The 20,341-nt window shown below is 42.7% G+C and overlaps 2 protein-coding genes and 1 pseudogene across 3 annotated transcripts; all 3 read right to left on the reverse strand.

The window, feature by feature from the left end:
* Window positions 1–11: 11 nt before the first annotated feature.
* LOC110538421 (eukaryotic translation initiation factor 3, subunit G) lies at window positions 12–4,459 on the reverse strand. 2 transcript variants are annotated; one of them, XM_036938392.1, is made up of 10 exons: window positions 4,428–4,459; window positions 3,522–3,568; window positions 3,111–3,199; window positions 2,921–2,980; window positions 1,539–1,643; window positions 1,166–1,358; window positions 924–1,043; window positions 513–649; window positions 256–362; window positions 12–106 (listed from the first exon to the last, which is right to left on the reverse strand). In XM_036938392.1, the coding sequence occupies exons 1-10, from the start codon at window positions 4,439–4,441 to the stop codon at window positions 91–93; spliced, it is 888 nt and encodes a 295-aa protein (XP_036794287.1). In that variant the 5' UTR covers window positions 4,442–4,459; the 3' UTR covers window positions 12–90. The 2 variants fall into 2 exon arrangements, with proteins under 2 accessions (XP_036794287.1, XP_021480913.1); XM_021625238.2 differs by lacking the exon at window positions 4,428–4,459 and adding an exon at window positions 3,655–4,084.
* A 118-nt stretch (window positions 4,460–4,577) lies between these two features.
* On the reverse strand, window positions 4,578–7,118 carry LOC110538420 (P2Y purinoceptor 11-like). The gene is made up of 2 exons (XM_036938391.1): window positions 6,637–7,118; window positions 4,578–6,027 (listed from the first exon to the last, which is right to left on the reverse strand). Exon 2 carries the CDS (start codon window positions 5,937–5,939, stop codon window positions 4,992–4,994), a length of 948 nt encoding a protein of 315 aa, XP_036794286.1. The 5' UTR covers window positions 5,940–6,027; window positions 6,637–7,118; the 3' UTR covers window positions 4,578–4,991.
* Window positions 7,119–10,356: 3,238 nt separating this feature from the next.
* LOC110538422 lies at window positions 10,357–18,336 on the reverse strand (annotated as a pseudogene).
* Between the last annotated feature and the right edge of the window lie 2,005 nt (window positions 18,337–20,341).

Here is a 20,341-nt window from a genome sequence, read left to right on the forward strand (position 1 = left end):
TTCCATGAAAATGTTCTGTAGAGAAATACCAGGATTTACATCTTTATTCAGAGCCACATTTTACTACATGAATGAAATGTAATCGCCATCTCAGTTGTTTGATGGTCTGGGAGGGAAGAAAAGATGGTTGAATAAAATCAGTAAATGAATCTGATGTAATTTAGTGAAGTGTCTAAATTCTAAACAGACACTGAAAGCTTTCAATGCATATGGAATCTATAGTTCCTGAATCACTCATCAAGTCAAACAACTCACTTGGCCCATTCCACATTGAGGATAAGATGATCGTATCCAAATCCTGACACTCCTGCGATGGCTCTGGCTGCATCCTCCCTGCGGTGGAAACTGATGAAGGCAAAGCCCTGAAGGACAATCAAACAATTTCAGAATAAACCAACCAGTTGAACTTCTGAAAGACCTGTAAATTCTCCCACAATTTTCAATTACTCCATTAACTTGCTGGTACATGTATACACTTCTAAACTAGTAACCATTTGAACTTCTGCTCTCACCTTGGACTGGCCTGTGTTTTTGTCCTTGGCCAGGTAGATCCTGGAAATTGAGCCGAACGGCCTGAAGAGCTCCTGCAGATCCGTCTCACGGGTGTCCTCAGACAGGTTGGTCACACGGATGGTGGCGTTGTCATCAGCTGTGGAAGGATACACTGTGGGTTTGTGTTCTCACCCCCAGCCGTTTAGGCATCTTACCAAAATGCCTGGCTTTGTTGGAATTCCCCAAATGAAATCAAGAGGAGAAATGTTTTCCATATCTCTGCTTAGACTGCTCCATGCTGAACCAGGACCATGAGTGTTGTCCAGACATCAAGATACTTCTCAAACGAGACTACGGTGTTGGTCTGGTGACTCCATAGACTAATATGCTCCTTATTCTAGAAAACAGTGGAAAAGTTTAATCATACGTACATGCACCACGGCGATTGGGTTGCATGGACTCTCCTCTACGTGTGCTGCCGTCCCTCAGGCTGGGGGGCACATACTTCCCTGTTTTGCTCCCTGCAGCTGGTGCGGCAGGCTCAGGCTCGTCTGAAACAAAGTTTTAAAAAAATATCCATCAGTGATGTAAATTTAACAAAATCATTAACCACAATCATGACTACATTTACAGCACAATATAACTTCTAAGCTATGGGAAATTATGACAATACCTCCTGCAGTCTTTGTCGGGTCTCCAGTGGACAGACCCAGCTGCTCGGCCAGCTCCTTCTGCATGGGACCCAGAGTGTCCTTGTAGGGGCAGCGGGTGGTCCAATGGTCTCCTTTACAGATTCGACAGGACACTATCTTCTGTCCCTTCAGCTTGTTCATGGGGTCCTCTTCCACATCTTGGGCATTCAGGTCCTGAGAGAAGGATTCAGGTTATTACATGTTATTACATCACTGATTTATACCGGAACTAAAAGGTGACAATGAACATATAACTACATCATACAAAAACATAACATTGTTGTGACTGAAGAGGAGATCTCTGATGGCTCAAAGAGAACAATACTAGATCAGCTTCTCTCACTGGCTCCTTACCTCTTTGCTAGAGATGAACACCATAAAGACATCATCACTGACTGTGGTATCAGCAACATTGGGACCTGGTGGGTCATACTCTGAGTTGCCAAACTTCTTCCAGTTCTGATTGGAGGGGATAGAAAAACAATGTTAAGTCAAATCAAAATACCTTCCATTTTTTAACCCCTTACACACATGGGAATTGGCCTATATGGATAGGACTAAATTGAAATGTGAATAAGGATATGCATGACCATGGCAGCAACTGAAAGAAAACACTTTGGAGATTATGGGGAAATGATCAGACTAAATAAAGGTGATGACAATAGTTCACCTGACACATGACTAATCGAAATGTGTCATGAGTGCATTCAGATGTGTATTCAGCTGCAAATCTTCACAATACCCAACAACCAAACTCAGGTAAAGATGTTAAGAAGCCTTTTTGACCTAGACTTGGCGCTCCGGTACCACTTGCCGTGCGGTAGCAGAGAGAACAATCTATAACTAGGGTGGTTGGAGTCCTTGGCAATTTTATGGGTGTGTCAGAGGAAGGCCCTAAAAATTGTCAAAGACTCCAGCCACCCTAGTCATAGGCTGTTCTCTCTGCTACCACACAGCAAGCGGTACCGGAGCGCCAAGTCTAGGTCAAAAATGCTTCTTAACAGCTTCTACCCCAAGCCATAAGACTCTTGAACAGTTAATCAAATGGCTACCTGGACTATTTGCATTATCCCTACCCCACCCCCCATTTTTACACTGCTGCTACTCTGTTTATTATCCATGCATAGTCACTTTACCTCTACCTACATGTACATATTACCTCGACTAACCGGTGGCCCTGTACATCGACTCTGTACCGGAACCCCCTGTATATAGCCTCACTACTGTTATTTTATTGTTGCTCCTTGATTATTTGTTATATTTCTTTTTTTCTTATAACTGCATTGCTGGTTAATTGCTTGGAGGGGGGGGGGGGAATAATGCCATGTCATCTTGTAACTGTATATCAAACATTGTGATCATAGATGTTGACAGTGTATATTAAATGAGTCTTAGGATATGGAAATGTGAAGTGCCCATTTGGACTAACGTGTTTGGCTTGCTTGTATGACATCAGTGGTATTTACTATAATCCGTAACATCTCATCTGTCACAAAACACATAGAGCCTCGTAATTTACAGCATTTCCCTCACTCAGGCAAAACCATTCTAAAGTTACCCAATTAGCGGGATGGATGGGAGAAACTTCTTGTCACACGCAGTGCTCAAGTTTGCCATTTCCCATCCATATACAGGTACAAGTGTAAAGGGTTAATGTACAATCCTATCAAACTCAATACTGAGGTGTTGTGCAACAAATGTTAAGATTGTGCTAAATTCCCAAATAAAATACTGACCTTTCTCCTGGCAACAGCTTTGGAGGCCTTCCTAGTCTCAATCTTGAAGGTGCGAATAATCTATAACACAAATGACAAATGTTCAATTCTTGGTTAGTTACATCTGATTCAGACATCAGGGGCAGTAGACTATGTGGGAAGGAATCAAGAAACCCACTCTCCTATTTGGATGAGCATTAAAACAAAGTACCTTGAACTTCTTTCCATCCTCGTCGATCTTGTATTCCGTGATGGTTTTGACATTTCCTTTGACGGTTTCTTTTGGAGGGGGTAGGGTACCTGGTGGTGGGGATGACAACACACAAATGAGGTCCTGATAGTTAACAATAATATCGATACTGTCTGTTAGTGGATTGTCTGCCTACCACCAACTACCCACCATATGACGAGTAGACTTTGTTTCCCTGACAGACTAACGTTCATTACTAGCTAGCCAACTAACGTTAGGGGGGGGGGGGGGTAGCCTTCTCCCTGACAAATCCCCAAAATTGTCGTACTGACTACGAAGTGTGACAGAGAAACTAACGACTATAATGAAGAAAAAAATACACGTGGAAATCGCCTGGTTTAGCTAGCAAGTTAATGCTAGCCAGCTTCTTACCTTCGTCTCCCTCCTCTTCAACCTGATCGGCCCAACTGGGCTTGGAACTAGAAAGAAGGATTAACACACAGTGTTTGAGAATTCAAAGACATGATATATACGATAATCATTATATTTGTATTGAAGAACTCACTCGTCGTATTCAATCGACGGCATTCTGTCTGTGCGCGCAGCGGCCAGAGAACAAGGAAAAATACACGAACGACACAAACTAAAAAGCTTACCAAATAGGATAGCTAGAGTGCCACCAACGGGTATGGAGGCTACTTAATGCACCTTAAACGATAGGGCACAAAATCTTATTCGATGAGGTTTATCGGCGGTTGGCAACCAATTAATGTTGAATTACCGCAACCTAACGTTACTAGACTGGAGTATAACTAACTACCATCTAAACACAAAAAATATATTATAATAATAAACAATATAAAAATAAACCACCCCCCTGCTCCACTTTTTAAATTTATTTATTCCTACCTCAGGCCAACAGCCTGAAAATACTTAACACACTGTAACTCTTCTGACATCAAGTCTCGCACAACAACAAAAAACTTTCTGCAGCTGCCACCATACACGTTTAGTGTGTTATTTTGGCATTAAATATATATATATATATATTATTTTAAAAAAAATGTATTTTACTAAACAGGTGGAGCTTCCTGCCCGAATGACAGGTCGCCATTGCGCCTCCGATACTTCGCCCTGTTTCACTTCCCTTTCCCCTCCTGCCTCCATCCTGCGTACAACTCACTCTGCGTACACTTTCTACCATTCCTCTTTAACAAACCATCTCCCTTTTCCCCGACATTTTTAACCGATTTAAGCTCACCCTATTTCTCCCTCTCTTTTAGACCTCATCTGCCTCACGTTTTCCCTCCATTCCCCCTTCCTCCATGTATACATCACCTTCTCACATTCATCTTGTTCTTGCCCTCTCAAGAGACACCATTTAAGGCTGTCACAATCTCCATACAATCAGCACGAACCCCTCGGGATGTAACGCTCAACAGTGCATCCCACTTCTAAAGCAGCTGCATCGTCTTGATAGTCTTTAACAATAGCTACAGCGGCTCTTTTTCATTTCAAACTAGCACGCTTTTCCATCCACTGTCTCCTAGAAAAAAAATGGTTGTTATAATAACTTTTTATCCAGTGCTTTTGGTGTTAATATATTTCTCATCATGTGAAAACTGTAAGTTATTATGTTGTAATGTAGCTACATTTCAAATAGTTATTTTGAATATGTTCAATTTCTATTATCTGATACTGTAATAATGAATATAGAAGAGGGCATAGTTTAGACATCATGAAAAGAAACATGACCATCAAAAACATCTTACATCAGAACATTGGAAGGAAGTGCATATAGCTGCAGTTATTTACAGATAAGTCATCAACTGTGTGTAACACTTGCTTATCAGAAACACCATAAGTGCAAGCATCCAAAGAGCAGAGAGAGCATGATTTTGTTCATGTATTATTCATTGCCAAATCTGCTGAGCTCCTTCCACAGCAGGTGACTCGGATGTTACCAAACACAGCCATGTAGAGCAGTGGATGGATGCACATGTTCAGTGTAGCCAGTCCCTTGGACACCTGGTAGGCCTTGCACACCCAGTCGCAGACAGAGCCAAGTTTGTGAACCTTCTGGTAGAAATAGTAGCTCTGGAGGAGGTGATAAGGCACAAAGGAAATGGCATACAGCACAACCACTGCAAACACCATCAGGGCCACCTTCCGTTTCTCCAGGGAGGTTATATTCACATTCCTCCACACCACCCTTAACACTGCACAGTATGATGCAAATGTGACCAGGAAGGGAATAAAACACCCAGCCACAGACAGAAATACTTTGTAAAACAAGTGAGAGTATGCAACTGCAACTGCATCACTGTTGGTGCAATAGGAGTAGGATACACAACGGGTTTTGTTGATTCCCTCTGGACATGTGGAGGCAAACTTCAGCACAGGAGAGGAGATGGCTGTCACAAAGATCCAGATGACGACACTGGCAGCCTTGGCTTTGGCTGGGTTCACATGGTTCTGGCTGAAGAAGGGGTACACAATGGCCACATAGCGGTTCACACTGATACACATGATGAAGTAGATACTGACATACAGGTTGCAGGTGAAGAGGAAGCGTTCTATCTTACAGACCGCGATCACAAACAGCCAGTTCTTGTCCTGCATGTAGTAGACTATGAGCAGGGGCAGGGTGAGGACATAGAGCAGGTCACTGATGGCCAGGTTACAGGACAGCACCACACCAGTGTGCCAGTTGTTCCTCTCCCTGGTCGCCAAGAGTCTCAGGGCAAACAGGTTACCAACCAACGCCACGCAGAACTCAACACCGTACATTGAAGGCAATAACTGCACTTGGAACTTGTCACCATGACAAGAAGAGTTGTAATCCATCATGTTTGTGTATTGATTTATGTGGGAGATTAGAAAATAGGAGGGGAAAAGGCTGTGCAAACGGGCTCCCAATAGTGGTATTTGTTCATCTCTGTGGAAGAAAAAGGATAAATATATTAATTATATTCTGAAGTGGAGAACCATTATTTTATGCAGTTCATCCTGATCCCCTAAGGGGAACTTTGCACTGTGCCAGCCAATACATCAGTCATAACAGTTCATAACGTCAATCAGTATCATTCTGTCGCAATACATGTAATAAATTGCTAGTATTAGTAGTGGTTTAAGATACCTTCAGAGCTGTTGTCTTATCAGAAATATACATCTGTGGTCAAAAATAAATAAAAACACACTGCAGTTCTCCATACTAATGTTGTGCAATGGATAGCAAATAATAATCTAAAAAACCATGGACCAAGGTTGTGTGAATCTTAAACCAACAGAATGTCTGTCCAAAACACCCCATGGAGCCTAAAACAAGTTCCATATAGTTTCTCTCTAAGAAAAGCCACAAGACCGTTTCTGATGTTACTTCTCCAGGCTATTCAACAGACACAAACACCAGAAGTATGCACCAGTATTCAAAAACAGGTGGTCAATTATAAACGGTCCACATTTACTCCATTTCTGTCCTTACACTTTACAGATATTTAAATGTATAATGGCAATGACCTCAGAATAAAGTCAGATTAGTACTTACTCATTGACAGACAGATAAGGCTACATTTCCTGGGGTAGACGTTCACACAGAGACCAGTAGAACTTCCCATGATAGGTAAGTTACATGTACAAAGATTTAAAGCAGTCACTACAAAATTACATCATTGCATTTTCATCCAGTCCTCCAGCTGACTTGTTGCGATACCAAGGTCCTTTCATGAAGGAATACATTCCTCTGTCCTCCAAACATTTGCCTCATCCCCAGATTTCCTTCCTCCAAACCTCTTGCCCCCGGTGACATCTTTCCAAAAGATTTGCCCCCATCCCCAAATCTCTCTCCCTCTTTCCTGTCCACGTCACCCCCCATTCGGTCTCTGGGTTTCCCTCTCGGACCGGACCTATGAGGTGACTTGGAACCATATTTGTTTTTCCTGTCGTCGCCAGAGAACGGTTTCCTCTTCTTGAAGGTTCCTGCTGAGGACCTTTCAAGGCTTTGCCTCCTCTTGGCTGCAGGGAACATATCTAGATGGGAGGGAGAAAAATAAATATAGAAGGTGATTTTGTCTGCCAAAGTAGCACAAAAATATAGTACAACAAAACACAAACTATAGAGACTTGGTTCAGTACTGAAAGGGTACATACCTTCATCTGGCTCCTCACCTACAGCCTGTCTGTAGTACTCTGCCGCGTCGTCAGATTCAACAACCGCCTGTTATCCTGGTTCCCGGGATCCTCCACTTCAGGGTCATGCTCTTCCTCCTCCTGGCGCTTCCTCTTGATGCCTGCCATGCTTCTTTTCCTGACATTAATAGGGGTTGCAACAATTTCGGCAGATAATTTTAGAAAGATTGCAGATTGTCTAGCCCGGCTGGATTTGGGTAAAGGAGAAATGGTGGGGGCTTTGGCGGGTTGCTGTGGAGGGTGCCGGGCAGTTGACTGGGGTAGAGGTAGCCATGTGGAAAGCATGGCCAGCTGTAGAGAAATGCTTATTGAAATTCTCAATTTTGCGGATATATCGGTGGTGACAATGTTTCCTAGCCTCAGAGCAGTGGGCAGCTGGGAGGAGGTGCTCTTATTCTCCATGGACTTTACAGTGTCCCAGAACTTTTTTGAGTCTTTTTTAAAATGTTACCCCTTTTTCGTGGTATCCAATTGTTGTAGTAGCTACTATCTTGTCTCATCGCTACAACTCCCGTACGGGCTCGGGAAGGTTGAAAGTCATGCGTCCTCCGATACACAACCCAACCAAGCCGCACTGCTTCTTAACACAGCGCGCATCCAACCCGGAAGCCAGCCGCACCAATGTGTCGGAGGAAACACCATGCACCTGGCAACCTTGGTTAGCGCACACTGCGCCCGGCCTGCCACAGGAGTTGCTGGTGCGCGATGAGACAAGGACACCCCTACCGACCAAGCCCTCCCTAACCCGGACGACGCTAGGCCAATTGTGCGTCGCCCCACGGACCTCCCGGTCGCGGCCGGTTACGACAGAGCCTGGGCGCGAACCCAGGAACTCTGATGGCACAGCTGGCGCTGCAGTACAGCGCCCTTAACTACTGTGCCACCCGGGAGGCCTGCCTTAGCTTTTCTAACTGCCTGTGTATATTTGTTCCTAACTTCGCTGAAAAGTTGCATATCACGGGGGCTATTCGATGCTAATGCAGAACGCCACAGGATGTTTTTGTGCTGATCAAGGGCAGACAGGTCTGGCGTGAACCAAGGACTATATCTATTCCTAGTTCTACATTTTTTGAGAGGGGCATGCTTATTTAAGATGGTGAGGAAGGCACTTTTAAAGAATAGCCAGGCATCATTTACTGACGGAATGAGGTCAATGTCATTCCAGGATACCCCGGCCAGGTCGATTAGAAAGGCCTGCTCGCAGAAGTGTTTCAGGGAGCATTTGACAGTGATGAGGGGTGGTCGTTTGGTCGCAGACCCATTACGGATGCAGGCAATGAGGCAGTGATCGCTGAGATCTTGATTGAAAACAGCAGAGGTGTATTTGGAGGGCCATAGCGGAACAGTGAAAGTGACATTTACATGCATGAATCCATTGGGGCTGTACACTCAAGAGGGAAGAAATTATTTGTGACACTACGATTACACAACAAGCAACAACAATGTCAACTGGATTCCGGTGCTACATGCAACGTAATGAGCTACAAAGACAAAATCAATCTGGCACCTGACACACATCTTTTGCCCAGCGATACTTGACTAAAGCTGTACTCAGGAGAGCTAATGAGCTCTATGGGCACATTTGAGACCAAATGTGTTATTCGGGACGCAAACACAAGCTGGAGTTTGAGATTGTGAAAACCAGTCAACACCTCTCCTCTCAGGCTCTACATACGGACGCCTGGGACTGATGCAGTTCACTGTACCAAATGACCTGCACATTGTGGATCATGTCCAGCATGGACCCCTGTCCAAAGAACAACTACTCAGCAGATATGACGATGTATTCAACATGCCCGTTGAATCTGTGCCTGGGGAGGTACAGTTTGAAGTGGATGAGGGCCTCACTCCAGTCCAGTGTGCTCCTCGCAATGTGCCCATTGCAATGAAAGCGACTGTGAAGGCCCAGCTGGACAAGTATGAGGCCGATGGCCACATGACATCTGTGACTGAACCAACTGACTGGATCAGTGTCATATATACACATATTCATATACATAGCTCATATATCAAGCACATATATTAAGCCGCCTGACTCAAGTCATTGCACGCACCCCTGTCCAAACAGGAAGTACCCTACCCCCAGCCATAAACTGCCCGGTTTTGCAAACTATCTTGCAAAGTTCATGCCACACCTATCAGCAGTCTGTGAGGCTCTGCGCCGGTTGCTAGACAAAGACACACCATGGTACTGGCTACCCAAGCACGAGGCTGCAGTGCAGGAGATGAAATCTCTGGCTTTATCCATGCCAGTGTTGCGCTACTACGACTCCATCCAAAGGGGACTTGGATGCTGCCTTATGCAGGAAGGCCAGCCCATTGCGTTTGCCTCGAGAGCGCTCACCCCCACCAAACAGAACTATGCACAATTTGAGAAAGAGTGCCTCAGCATAATCTTCCCCTGCCAGAGATTCCATCACTACTTATATGGTCGAGAGCTGGTCACTGCTGAAACTCACCACAAACCACTCATTGCCATATTCAGTAAACCTATCCTCAATGCGCCCAAGAGGCTTCAAAGCTATTTACCTGTGAATAAATTCATGAAATGGAAAATTGATTAAACTATTGACGAAATATTGATGCATAATTGAACTTGCAACTATATGCTACCAGCACTTCCACAAGTGAGCCACCATGACGCGGCAATTTACCGTGTGCTAGTGTACACAAGCTATTACTTTTTACCATTCATCTCCCCTTTCCCCGCCATTTTTTATCTACTCAAGCTCACCCTATTCCTCCCTCTCTATTAGACATCCTCTGCCACTCTTTTTTCTCTCCGTTATTCCTCCGTATTCCAAGTATACATCACATTATGATAATACTGCACTTCTCCTGACATGCATCTTGTTCCTGCCCTCTCAAGGGACGCCATTTAACCGGCTGTCACAATCTCTTTTTAATTTAAAAAAAAAATGTATTTATTATAAATGTATTTTATTCATAATACAAAAATCAACTTACATTGCTACATCCAACATGTCTTGCAAACCAAACAAAGGTATTAACAATGCTCAAACATATAAAAAATATCAGTACAAATAAAATACAAAAAAGAAACAATTTAAGTGCAATTATATTCACTCTGAAAATATCTTATTATAATGAGTCATGAAGATGTTATTCTTTTTGTTATTCACTAGGGTTAGTGTTTTAATAAGATAATTAAATCAGAAAAATTGGTAATTTTGGTATATAATTTTTGTTTGTGTATAAAGTATTTGGCAACAAGAATAAAACATTTTTACAATCATTTCAGTGGTTTTGTTATCATTGCAATAGTAACATATTATATATTTTATGTTACATTATAGGCAGTGTTCATAATGGTAAATAGGTACTTTGCAAGGTTTTCCCAAAATTCTGACACAAATTTACATTCAAAGAACAAGTGGGACAGATTCTCACCTTCTTTTTCACAGAAAACGCAGATATCATCAATAGCCACAAATGTGGAAATCATAGAATTACATGGATATGTCTTACGCAAAATGTTGAAGTGCACTTCCTTAACTTTGTTTGGTATACAGTATTTGTAAGGCTGTCACAATCGCTGTTCAATCAGCACAACCCATCGTGATATAGCGATCAACAGTGCATCCCACTTGTAAATCAGCTGCTTCCTCCTGATGTTCTTCTTTATCAATAGCTACCGCGACTATTTTCTTTTTCAATCAAGCGCGTTCTTCCAACCACCACCCACTGTCTCCTAGGGCACACAATGGTTGTTATAATAACTTTTTATCCAGTGCTTTTGGTGTTAATATATTTCTCATCATGTGAAAACTGTAAGTTATTATGTTGTAGTGTAGCTACATGTCAAATAGTTATTTTGAATATGTTCAATTTCTATTATCTGATACTGTAATAATGAATATAGAAGAGGGCATAGTTTAGACATCATGAAAAGAAACATGACCATCAAAAACATCTTACATCAGAACATTGGAAGGAAGTGCATATAGCTGCAGTTATTTACAGATAAGTCATCAACTATGTGTAACACTTGCTTATCAGAAACACCATAAGTGCAAGCATCCAAAGAGCAGAGAGAGCATCATTTTGTTCATGTATTATTCATTGCCAAATCTGCTGAGCTCCTTCCACAGCAGGTGACTCGGATGTTACCAAACACAGCCATGTAGAGCAGTGGATGGATGCACATGTTCAGTGTAGCCAGTCCCTTGGACACCTGGTAGGCCTTGCACACCCAGTCGCAGACAGAGCCAAGTTTGTGAACCTTCTGGTAGAAATAGTAGCTCTGGAGGAGGTGATAAGGCACAAAGGAAATGGCATACAGCACAACCACTGCAAACACCATCAGGGCCACCTTCCGTTTCTCCAGGGAGGTTATATTCACATTCCTCCACACCACCCTTAACACTGCACAGTATGATGCAAATGTGACCAGGAAGGGAATAAAACACCCAGCCACAGACAGAAAGACTTTGTAAAACAAGTGAGAGTATGCAACTGCATCACTGTTGGGGCAATAGGAGTAGGATACACAACAGGTTTTGTTGATTCCCTCTGGACATGTGGAGGCAAACTTCAGCACAGGAGAGGAGATGGCTGTCACAAAGATCCAGATGACGACACTGGCAGCCTTGGCTTTGGCTGGGTTCACATGGTTCTGGCTGAAGAAGGGGTACACAATGGCCACATAGCGGTTCACACTGATACACATGATGAAGTAGATACTGACATACAGGTTGCAGGTGAAGAGGAAGCGTTCTATCTTACAGACCGCCACCCCAAACAGCCAGTTCTTGTCCTGCATGTAGTAGACTATGAGCAGGGGCAGGGTGAGGACATAGAGCAGGTCACTGATGGCCAGGTTACAGGACAGCACCACACCAGTGTGCCAGTTGTTCCTCTCCCTGGTCGCCAAGAGTCTCAGGGCAAACAGGTTACCAACCAACGCCACGCAGAACTCAACACCGTACATTGAAGGCAATAACTGCACTTGGAACTTGTCACCATGACAAGAAGAGTTGTAATCCATCATGTTTGTGTATTGATTTCTGTGGGAGATTAGAAAATAGGAGGGGAAAAGGCTGTGCAAACGGGCTCCCAATAGTGGTATTTGTTCATCTCTGTGGAAGAAAAAGGATAAATATATTAATTATATTCTGAAGTGGAGAACCATTATTTTATGCAGTTCATCCTGATCCCCTAACGGGAACTTTGCACTGTGCCAGCCAATACATCAGTCATAACAGTTCATAACGTCAATCAGTATCATTCTGTCGCAATACATGTAATAAATTGCTAGTATTAGTAGTGGTTTAAGATACCTTCAGAGCTGTTGTCTTATCAGAAATATACATCTGTGGTCAAAAATAAATAAAAACACACTGCAGTTCTCCATACTAATGTTGTGCAATGGATAGCAAATAATAATCTAAAAAACCATGGACCAAGGTTGTGTGAATCTTAAACCAACAGAATGTCTGTCCAAAACACCCCATGGAGCCTAAAACAAGTTCCATATAGTTTCTCTCTAAGAAAAGCCACAAGACCGTTTCTGATGTTACTTCTCCAGGCTATTCAACAGACACAAACACCAGAAGTATGCACCAGTATTCAAAAACAGGTGGTCAATTATAAACGGTCCACATTTACTCCATTTCTGTCCTTACACTTTACAGATATTTAAATGTATAATGGCAATGACCTCAGAATAAAGCCAGATTAGTACTTACTCATTGACAGACAGATAAGGCTACATTTCCTGGGGTAGACGTTCAGAGACCAGTAGAACTTCCCATGATAGGTTAGTTACATGCACAAAGATTTAAAGCAGTCACTTCCTTTTCTGACCTTCCATCCAACCAAATCAACCCATTTGTAGGCATTTTCAAGAAATGTGACCAACACTGCATGCCCCTTGTTCTATTTGTAGCACAGTACCAAATGAAACGGTGACAACTCTATGGAACGCCATTTGGACAGCTTATTTTACCTCGGAAGAACAGAAGGTGAGTGAACGTCTGTCATCAGTACCTGAGAATTGGGCGGAGTCCAAACAAACTTTATGCAAATGTAGATCATCAGTGACAAAAATCTATGACTCATAGCATGCGTATCGGTGAATCGATGTAACATATGAATTACGAGTGAGTGTAATCAATGTGTAATAACACCGTAAAAAAATAATGAACGTGTTAAATTATGTGACGTGGAGTCATATTCAGGTCGATTGGTCAAGAAGCTTTTTGACACAAGTCAAACAGTGTTATTTTATGTGTATCTTTTTGACACGCAAACCCAAACGGCGTTCCATACTCAAGTCTCGTGTGCATCAGCCTCGGCTCCAGTTTACGGTCACGATTTGAAGTGAAAGCTTGTGGCAGAGGCTACATGAGTCGGCCCCAAGATAAAAAGGCTACACACAACTGAGCTGTACCTTGTATTCAGCTATTTATTTGCCAATGCTTATAATATTTTTTATAAACATGTTCACAAGGCACAAAATTACATCATTGCATTTTCATCCAGTCCTCCAGCTGACTTGTGGCGATACCAATGTCCTTTCATGAAGGAATACATTCCTCTGTTCATGTTGATCAGAAACTGCAGTGACCACAAGCGTGAGTCCATACTGCCACCTGATGTTTTACCAGGGTAGAGCGCTCAGCACGCATCAATCCAGGGTTATGAAGCTCAGCTCTTCCCCTTCCTCTGTTTGAAGCCCTCCTTCGCCCCTCTAGGACCCTTCTTGAAACCACCAGGACGAGGTTTGCCCTTAAACTTAGAACCCCTATCACCCCCAAATTTACTGCCTCCCTCAAACTTCCCTCCAAATCCCCGTCACCAAATGTCTTTCCTCCCAACCTTTTGCCCCCTGGTGACATCTTTCCAAAAGATTTGCCCCCATCACCAAATCTCTTTCCCTCTTTCCTGTCCACGTCACCCCCCATTCGGTCTCTGGGTTTCCCTCTCAGACCAGACCTATGAGGTGACTTGGAACCATATTTGTTTTTCCTGTCGTCGCCAGAGAACGGTTTCCTCTTCTTGAAGGTTCCTCCTGAGGGCCTTTCAGGTCTTTGCCTCCTCTTGGCTGCAAGGAACATATCTAGATGGGAGGGAGAAAAATAAATATAGAAGGTGATTTTGTCTGCCGAAGTAGCACAAAAATATAGTACAACAAAACACAAACTATAGAGACTTGGTTCAGTACTGAAAGGGTACATACCTTCATCTGGCTCCTCACCTACAGCCTGTCTGTAGTACTCTGCCTCGTCGTCAGATTCAACAACCGCCTGTTATCCTGGTTCCCGGGATCCTCCACTTCAGGGTCATGCTCTTCCTCCTCCTGGCGCTTTCTCTTGATGCCTGCCATGCTTCTTTTCCTGACATTACAGAAACAAACATCACCGTTCCACTCCAACTCAGGTAGAATGAATAGCAGTTACAATGTGCTATAACACTCACTTGTTCTCCTCACGTAACGCTTTCTTTTGGGCAACATCCTGCTCTTGTTTTTTCTTCCGTTCCTGCTTTTCTTTCATCTGCGCCTCTTTTCGGATCAGGATCTCCTGAAGCTCTTCCTCAGTCTTGGCGACTATCAGAAAATACATTGAGGGCCTGTATCAGCATTTTACCATGACCAATCAACAGAAACAACCATTCTCAGTGGATGTGTCAGTAAGCGTTTACATTTTTGTTGTTGAAGTATCACAGGTAATCGTCGTTATCTTTTCATCATGTACATTCCATGGACAGCTAAATAAACAGGAAACTGACAGGTGTACTTACTGACTGCATGGTAGAGAATGTTCCCCTCTCCCATTCCCTCCTCGATCTTCACCAGCTGCATGGTGATGCGTGAGCCTATCTGAAGAAAAAACAAACTGATGCTGTAAAACCCTACCAGAAACGGCTGACAATGTCACATCAGTAGGATCAACCGCTGAAGACACCATGGTGATAAATGTCAGGATGTGTCAGTAAGCGTTTACTTTTGTGAAATATCACAGGTAATCATAGATATCTTTTCATCATGTACATCCCAAGGACAGAAAATGACAAGACAAACTGATGCTATAAACCTAGCATTTATAGTCACTGCCAACACAGGAGCAGACAATTCTATAGAAACACTGGTTACAATGTAATATCAGTAAGATCAGCCACTAAGTCACCATGGTAATCGCCTCAGTCAGTCTCACAGCGCCCTGTTGAGACGCCATGTTACCACGCCCGGAGTAGATCTGTGGCAGTTCCGTTATGTTGTGATCTCCATCTTGCTCTGCTTCACTTTCTGAAAGATTAGCTCCTCTGAAAGAAAGTTAGCAGGGTAAGAGAACACATAACAGCTGGCCAAATCAGAATGACTTTGTAGGTAGATCACTTCACAGCCAGCATAGACAAGGTAGTATCACCCAAATAACATTGTGAAACAGCTCAAATTCATCAAAGCAATATTGACAACCCAAACACATGCAGATAGACCAGATAGATCAAGTACAGCAGGAGATACTCTGCAGTCTGATAGGACTGACAGACAGGGCTCTTACTTCATCAGCAGCTCACTGATGTCCTCAAACTTGCTCATGTTGGGGAACTTTTCCTGCATCAGCTTCTTCACTCCTCTACTCATGCCCACAGGGACTACTTTCAGGCCGCTGCAGAGGGGGATAGGGAAAAGGACAAGGATGAGTGTGGACTGAACTATTTAGTCAGCTACTGGGGGGCGATTCTGCATGATGGGTGCATCAGTGCGTTTACTTTGAATATACATCACTAAACAGTCAAATCACAATCTGTCATCCTCTGAGCCCAAGCAGTCTTCCTATAGAGTAACCAAGCCACCTTGAATTAAAACAAGTGCACAAAACATCTTGTATACGTACTAATGGCGAAATTCAATTTCTTGAGACACTGGATCGTAGTTCAGCAAAGTACATCTCTTTATGGCGTTGACGGCTACCTACAAAAAGCAAACCGGTTAAAATGCATACTAATCTGATTCTCATCAATATAATAAGAGGATAAAAAGATTGTGGGATATCAGAAAGCGTTTACTTTTGAGTGATCGTCACAGATAATCAGAAGACTGTACTATCATCATATTTCACAAATCCCCAATAAAGCAAAAATCCAGGTACTGGTGCCTTTGACATACCTTGTGCACATTGATGGAAGGGAACATGTTTTGGAACATGGTGGCCATAAGTTTGACATGCATGCCCTCCGAGCCAAAGTTATTGAGGACCAGCAGTGGATGATGTGTGAACTGCTGTTCATGCATTCTGTGCCTCTTCAGTGACAAGACCACATCTTTAATAAGGGAGTACCTAAAACGATTAAAAACATATTCAGGAAAAGCAATTGAAGCCCAAACCCCTATATTTGCTTGTTTCTAGTATTGGGGCTCATCAGTGCGTTTACTTTGAACATATATCACCGAACAGTCACGTCAAAATCTGTCATCCTTTGAGCCCATCTCTTCCAGTAAGTCATATGGGTTTGTGTACTCACTTTGGTCACCCGGAAATGGAGCATAGGGCCTTTAGGCAGCCGAGCAAGCCCCTGGAAAGAGAAAAAAATTACTCATACACTTGCTAATTTGCCATTAGGATCTAGTAAACAGCCCAACTGTAGATACTGATGCATCAGTGATAAAACATCTTAATCATGAATTCAGATATTCTCATAACTCATCATCTGCACCAGCAATTGGAATAACTAAGGAGGTGGCTAACACAGCATATACTTCATTGATCAATAGCGATAAATCATAAAGCTATTCCCTTTGCCTGCCTTTGAAAAGGCCAAGGGTTTAGAGCAGCTGCAGTGTCTACTGTTAAAGCCCCTCGTGGTACAGTAACGCTTAAAGCCCCTCGTGGTACAGTAACGCAACAGGTGTTGGAAAATAAACTGTTTACGCCAAACAAAACCCTTTAAGGGTAAAAATATATATAACAAAACATACTTTTTGACAAGAAAAATATGAGTTTCTACTTTACAAAATCAAGTATGTTACTCCCTGTTTAATTTGCTTCAGTTTGGTTCTTAAACAGTAAATGGTTCTTAAACAGTACAACGGTTTCAATAATGAATACACCCCTTGTGTTTGCAGACTTATTTACCATGTTGACACTGCTGGGCGTCTTGGTGAAGATCATGAAGTGTGTCACTCCCAGTGGCCCTGCTACAGCCACAAAGTCCTTCAGCACATTCTTCTTCCTCACCTGTCAATCACAAGCAGGGAAGACCTCAAATGCAATCCATTATGAGCCAAGACACACTTCCATGTATAAACTCAGAACAGTGGTTGAAAGTTTTATAAAAATGAACACGTATATTAAGTAACAAATGTGGCATGCAGTAACGTCACTTTGATTCAAGTCAGTTATAAATACCAGCTTTGAGTTTCATGACATGAACAAACGGACCTTAAGGGATTCTGCAGTGAAGGGCTCCACGACGCGCCGCATGTTCTCCACTAGCTGACCGACATTCTTGACAACTTGGCCACCGTGAAACACCAAGGAGTGAGGGACCGCACCGAACACCTCTTCCGCCACATGGTTCGCACTCAAACGTGACTTCTTCTGGTTTTTGGTCTGAAATTGAATTAACACGTTCGTTTAAATGGCCACGATACTTCGCTCTGTTACGAGCTAACGCCGTTGTGGATGTAATCAGTTACACATATTTTAATCATTGTTCAGATATTCTCATAAAAACATCATTTTCATCCACCTAACTACACATGCAGATGAGACAATATTAAATATAGTTACCAGTAACTTTATTCAGTTTACAATAATCGTGTCAATAACTAGATAGCTAACGTTATTTAGAAAGCTTTAGCTAGCTAACGTTAGCCAACATCTACTTAACCGCTTACCTTTGACTTTCCCATAATAGCAGTTTAACAAAACAATATAATAGAGTCAATAATATAAAACGTCGCTAATGAACCTAACTATCTGAATGTAAAAAGCGAGCAAGCTTCTTTATGCCTCTCCGAGTCCTCCATTTCAATCAGATACTGCTCTTCAACCACGTGGACCTCACTGCGCCGGCGCGTTGTGTGTCACATTGAAAAACGTTCGTCTTATTCAAATGCCTAACCAAACTTTTGTCAAACCTAAAAATTTGAAGAACATTTGCAATATGAAGTCCAAAATGTAAAACTTCATTATTACAGTGTAATTACATGTAACAGGTAGTGTAGTTAATTGTAATAACTCATAGTTACACTGTAATAACATGTAACTGGTGGTAATTTCATTCTGTAATTACAGAGGTGTAACAACAAATGCTTGTTACCATGTTTGTTACAAAGGGGCAAGTTTCCACTAAATTCAACAATTTAGTGTTTCAATTCACCAATTTAGTATTTAGTTTCTTCTCAGCTGCATCTGATTCAGTAATAACTGTCACAAGGTCGTAATTATTGTGGACAGATGCTGGGTGTCCGAGATTATACAAATTAGATGCTCAATAGGCTCTAATTACCAACCTGTCAATCCACACCCTTCGAAATCTCCAAATCAAATGTTATTGGTCACATACACATGTTTAGCAGATGTTATTGCGGGTGTACGAAATGCTTGTTTCTAGCTCCAACAGTGCAGTAATATCTAACAATTCATAACAATACACACAAACCTAAAAGTAAAATAATGGAATTAAGGAATATATTAATATTAGGACGAGCAATGTCTGAGTGGCATAGACTAAAATACAGTAGAATAGAATGTAGTATATACATATGAGAGGAGTAAAGCAAAACTATGTAAACATTATTAAAGTGACTTGTGTTCCATTATTAAAGTGGCCAGTGATTTCAAGTCTATGTATAACTGGGTGGAAGCAGCAAAGTGATGGCTATTTAACAGTCTGATGGCGTTGAGATAGAAGCTGCTCCACTCAATGTTGTTGCTAGCACTTGCCCCCAAAGTGTACCATCTGGGTTAACTAAGACCCAGATGCAGACGGTATGAGTCTCAGAGTTTATTATAGTACAAGGGGCAGGCAAAAGGTAGGTCAAGGCAGGCAAACAGTCATAATCCAAATCAGAGTCAGGCAGGTACACAACGGCAGGTTCAGGACGGCAGGCAGGATCAGGAAAGGCAGAAAGGGCAGAACTGGGGAGACTAGGAAAAACAAAAACTAGAGCATGGGAATATGCGGTTAGGATTTGACGGGACAAGACAAACTGGCAACAGACAAACAGAAAACGCAGGTATAAATACACAGAAGATAATGGGGACAAATGGGAGACACCTGGTGGATGGTGGAGACAAGCACAAGACAGGTGAAACAGATCATGGCGTGACAGTTATATATAAGTTAACCTCACTGACTGGGGTCTACCATATGGGTGTCATCCCAGATTATAATACAAAAATAATGGATAATTAATGTTTATGCTAGCCATTATGAAAACCTGAATCTCCTTGCCATCCAAGTAAGAAGATAACTGGTTGCATCACTGCCTGGTACGGCAATTGCGGAGGGTAGTGCGTGCGGCCCAGTACATCACTGGGGAGAAGCTGCCCACCATCCAGGACCTCTACACCAGGCGGTGTCAGAAGAATGCCCTAAAAATAGTCAAAGACCCCAGCCACCTCAGTCATAGACTGTTCTCTCTACTACCGCATGGCAAGCGGTACCTAGTCCCAAGTCTAGGACAAAAGGCTCCTCAACAGTTTTTACACCCAAGCCATAATCAAATGGCTACCTGGACTATTTGCATTGTGTGCCCCCCCCCCAACACCTCTTTTACGCTGCTGCTACTCTCTGTTTATCATATATGCATAGTAACTTTAACTATACATTCATGTACATACTACCTCAATTGGCCCGACCAACCAGTGCCCCTGCACATTGGCTAACTAGGCTATCTGCATTGTGTCCCGCCACCTGCCACCCACCAACCCCTCTTTTACGCTACTGCTACTCTCTGTTTATCATACAGTGGGGCAAAAAAGTATTTAGTCAGCCACCAATTGTGCAAGTTCTCCCACTTAAAAAGATGAGAGAGGCCTGTAATTTTCATCATAGGTACACTTCAACTATGACGGACAAAATGAGAAAAA

The sequence above is a fragment of the Oncorhynchus mykiss genome, chromosome 12, assembly GCF_013265735.2.
Source record: "Oncorhynchus mykiss isolate Arlee chromosome 12, USDA_OmykA_1.1, whole genome shotgun sequence".
Classification (NCBI taxonomy): domain Eukaryota; kingdom Metazoa; phylum Chordata; class Actinopteri; order Salmoniformes; family Salmonidae; genus Oncorhynchus; species Oncorhynchus mykiss.